Raw genomic sequence first — 2,937 nt, forward strand, 5'->3', positions numbered from 1 at the left:
TTCTATCACAGGTACCTGTCTGTGTGTCTGTAGATTTTTCTGTTGCTTTTTTATTTGATCCATTGATCTACCTTTGTTTACTTTATTCCAATATTAAACATACATGGGATTGATCACCATATTTAATCATTTAATCATAATTATGTACAGTAGAGTAGATTATCACCGGCATTTGTTGTTGCCTAAGCTTATCCAACTGAGGGTCGGAGGCAAACAATGATTACTGGGTGAATTTAATTTATTTATTTACAAAGACAATTAAACAGCATTGGGACTTGCTATTTTCCATGCTCTTCCCAGTGGTTCCCAAACCTTTTAGCTCGAGACCCAAAAGAGAAATTCTATGTCTCCAAAAATAAAGTGGTATTTACTCGCAACCCATAAAAATGTGTCCGCGACCCACATACGGGTCCTGACCCACTGTTTGGGAAACAGTGCTCTACCCTGTGTACTTCACTACTCCATGAAAAATGCAACACCTGCAGCTGTGTGACCACAAAGCTTGTGTAAGCCACTCCAAGCCATTATCTTACATTTTTTAGCCAGTGTCTGTCAAGTCTTCATTTCTCTTAACAGTGTTTTCAAGTCACTCTCCTTCACTCTCTCTTAGACCGAGGTTTGCTCTGTTAGATGAATGTACCAGTGCTGTCAGCATCGACGTGGAAGGAAAGATCTACCAGGCTGCAAAGGATGCAGGGATATCTCTGCTGTCAATCACACACAGACCCTCCCTATGGTCAGAACACACACTACATACATACTGTACAAACTGAACACACTAAACACATACTGGAACACACCATACACATGCAAGCTGCGCACACTAGACTAGACACACTATCAACACACAAACACATGCTGTCTAATGTTTTTGCATGATATTACATGAATAAATGTAAAGTCACCAAGCACATTAAACTGTTAAGAGTGACTGTTAGACAGTGCTACAGACAAGACAGTGCAACACTGTAATAACAGGGAGTGGCCAGTAGGAGTCAGTAGAGATGCACCTGCCTGCGGTTGTATTGTTCCCTGAGCCAGCCACACCCTGTACAGTACCACTACTACTAGTACTGTTACTATATTAGTGATACTACTACTAGTACTGTTACTATATTAGTCATTCCAATAGGACTAGTCCATTGGCTCAATGGTTAACTTTAAGTCCTCACTAAAGAGCTGGCTGAGCAGCAGCTGGACCTGATTTTAAATATATTATAAATGTATATGGATTTGATTATACAGAAATGTATTTAATATTGCCTTTAATGTATAGCATTTATTTTCCTTGTATTTATCCCCTCCGCTCCATCTACCTGTCTGTCTGTCTGTCTGTCTGTCTGTCTGTCTGTCTGTCTGTCTGTCTGTCTGTCTGTCTGTCTGTCTGTCTGTCTGTCTGTCTGTCTGTCTGTCTGTCTGTCTGTCTGTCTGTCTGTCTGTCTGTCTGTCTGTCTGTCTGTCTGTCTGTCTGTCTGTCTGTCTGTCTGTTTCTCTAGGAAGTATCACTCTCACCTGCTCCAGTTTGATGGAGAGGGAGGTTGGAGCTTCGAACCACTGGATGCCTCCACCCGTCTGTCTCTACAGGTACCTGTTTGTGTGAAGCCTAATTTATGCTCTGTCGCACGGTGGTGTCGCGCGCAGAGAGCGGCCAAGAATAGCAGACCTACAAGCCCACAACGCTCCACATCCGCAACGTGTTGTGAGCTTGTAGGTCTGCCTATCTCGGCACGAGACACCGTCGTGTGACCTGTCTGCCTGCCTGCCTGTATGAAAAAAAAGAACAGATTTTATGAACAACAAACTTTAACACAGGAATATTACATTTATAACTCAATTTCCTCCTCCCTGCCCCATTTACAGTATGTAACTCTCTCTGTCTCTGTTTCACACACACGCACACACACACACACACGCACACGCACACGCACACGCACACACACACACACACACACACACACACACACACACACACACACACACACACACACACACACACACACACACACACACACTGATTGCATTCTTGTACTGTAATATATCCTGCGGTACAAAATTACGGGAAGCGCGCACTCGGCAACACTTTGTCATAATATTCAGTTTTCCATGAAAAACCACACAGGCCTGTCTAATTGTGTGTCTAATTGTCTGTCTCTCTACATGTCTGTCCCTTAGGAGGAGAAACAGCGTTTGGAGAGCCAGTTGTCAGGAATTCCCAAGATGCAACAGAGGCTGAGCGAGCTTTGCTCTTTACTGGGAGAGAGAGAGAAAGAGGAAGATAGAGGGGAAGAGTGAGAGAGAGAAAGAGAGAGGGGGGGGGGGTGTGGAAGGAGACATAGAGATCCCACAATTTCATTTGACAGAAAGTGTAAGACTGTGTGTGTTGGTTTGTGTTGCCAGGTATTGCTGGTTTAAAAAATGTCATTACCTCTGCCAAGGCAGTGTTTACACCCCCATCTGTCCGTCTGTCCCTCTGTCTGTCTGTCTGTCTGTCTGTCTGTCTGTCTGTCTGTCTGTCTGTCTGTCTGTCTGTCTGTCTGTCTGTCTGTCTGTCTGTCTGTCTGTCTGTCTGTCTGTCTGTCTGTCTGTCTGTCTGTCTGTCTGTCTGTCTGTCTGTCTGTCTGTCTGTCTGTCTGTCTGTCTGTCTGTCTGTCTGTCCATTAACAGGGTTTCCCATGAACAGATTTGCACAGAACTTGGGAGAACCACTTTCAACGTGGTGTCCCTATTTTGGGCATAAGTGAACATTTTAAACAGTTTAAATGTCAAATATGTGTGCTTGTAGATCAGGTATTTTCACTATTTCTTGTGCAAGGAAGTAGGGCTTAAGTGTTTAGGTTTTCATGGCCAATTGGCCAAAAGGGGGTAGGTAGTGAGTGTGGCCAGTCCCACCCCCTGTCTTAGACAAACTGCCACCTTGGTGGAGGTCTGTGCTCCGCT

The 2,937-nt window shown here is 44.3% G+C and overlaps 1 protein-coding gene across 1 annotated transcript in view; it reads left to right on the plus strand.

Moving 5' to 3' along the window:
- The window catches only part of abcd1 (ATP-binding cassette, sub-family D (ALD), member 1), a 14,767-nt gene extending 12,347 nt beyond the window's left edge, over nucleotides 1–2,420 (plus strand). The window contains exons 13-16 of the mRNA XM_080445619.1: nucleotides 1–11; nucleotides 611–736; nucleotides 1,497–1,584; nucleotides 2,173–2,420. The exon at nucleotides 1–11 is cut by the window's left edge and continues 74 nt beyond it. Of these exons, the coding sequence (XP_080301745.1) occupies nucleotides 1–11; nucleotides 611–736; nucleotides 1,497–1,584; nucleotides 2,173–2,292 (345 nt within the window). The 3' untranslated portion in view covers nucleotides 2,293–2,420. The remainder of the gene's footprint in view (nucleotides 12–610; nucleotides 737–1,496; nucleotides 1,585–2,172) is intronic.
- The last annotated feature ends 517 nt before the right edge of the window (nucleotides 2,421–2,937 follow it).

Source organism: Gymnoscopelus braueri (genome assembly GCF_963280865.1).
Source record: "Gymnoscopelus braueri genome assembly, chromosome: 12".
NCBI lineage: Eukaryota > Metazoa > Chordata > Actinopteri > Myctophiformes > Myctophidae > Gymnoscopelus > Gymnoscopelus braueri.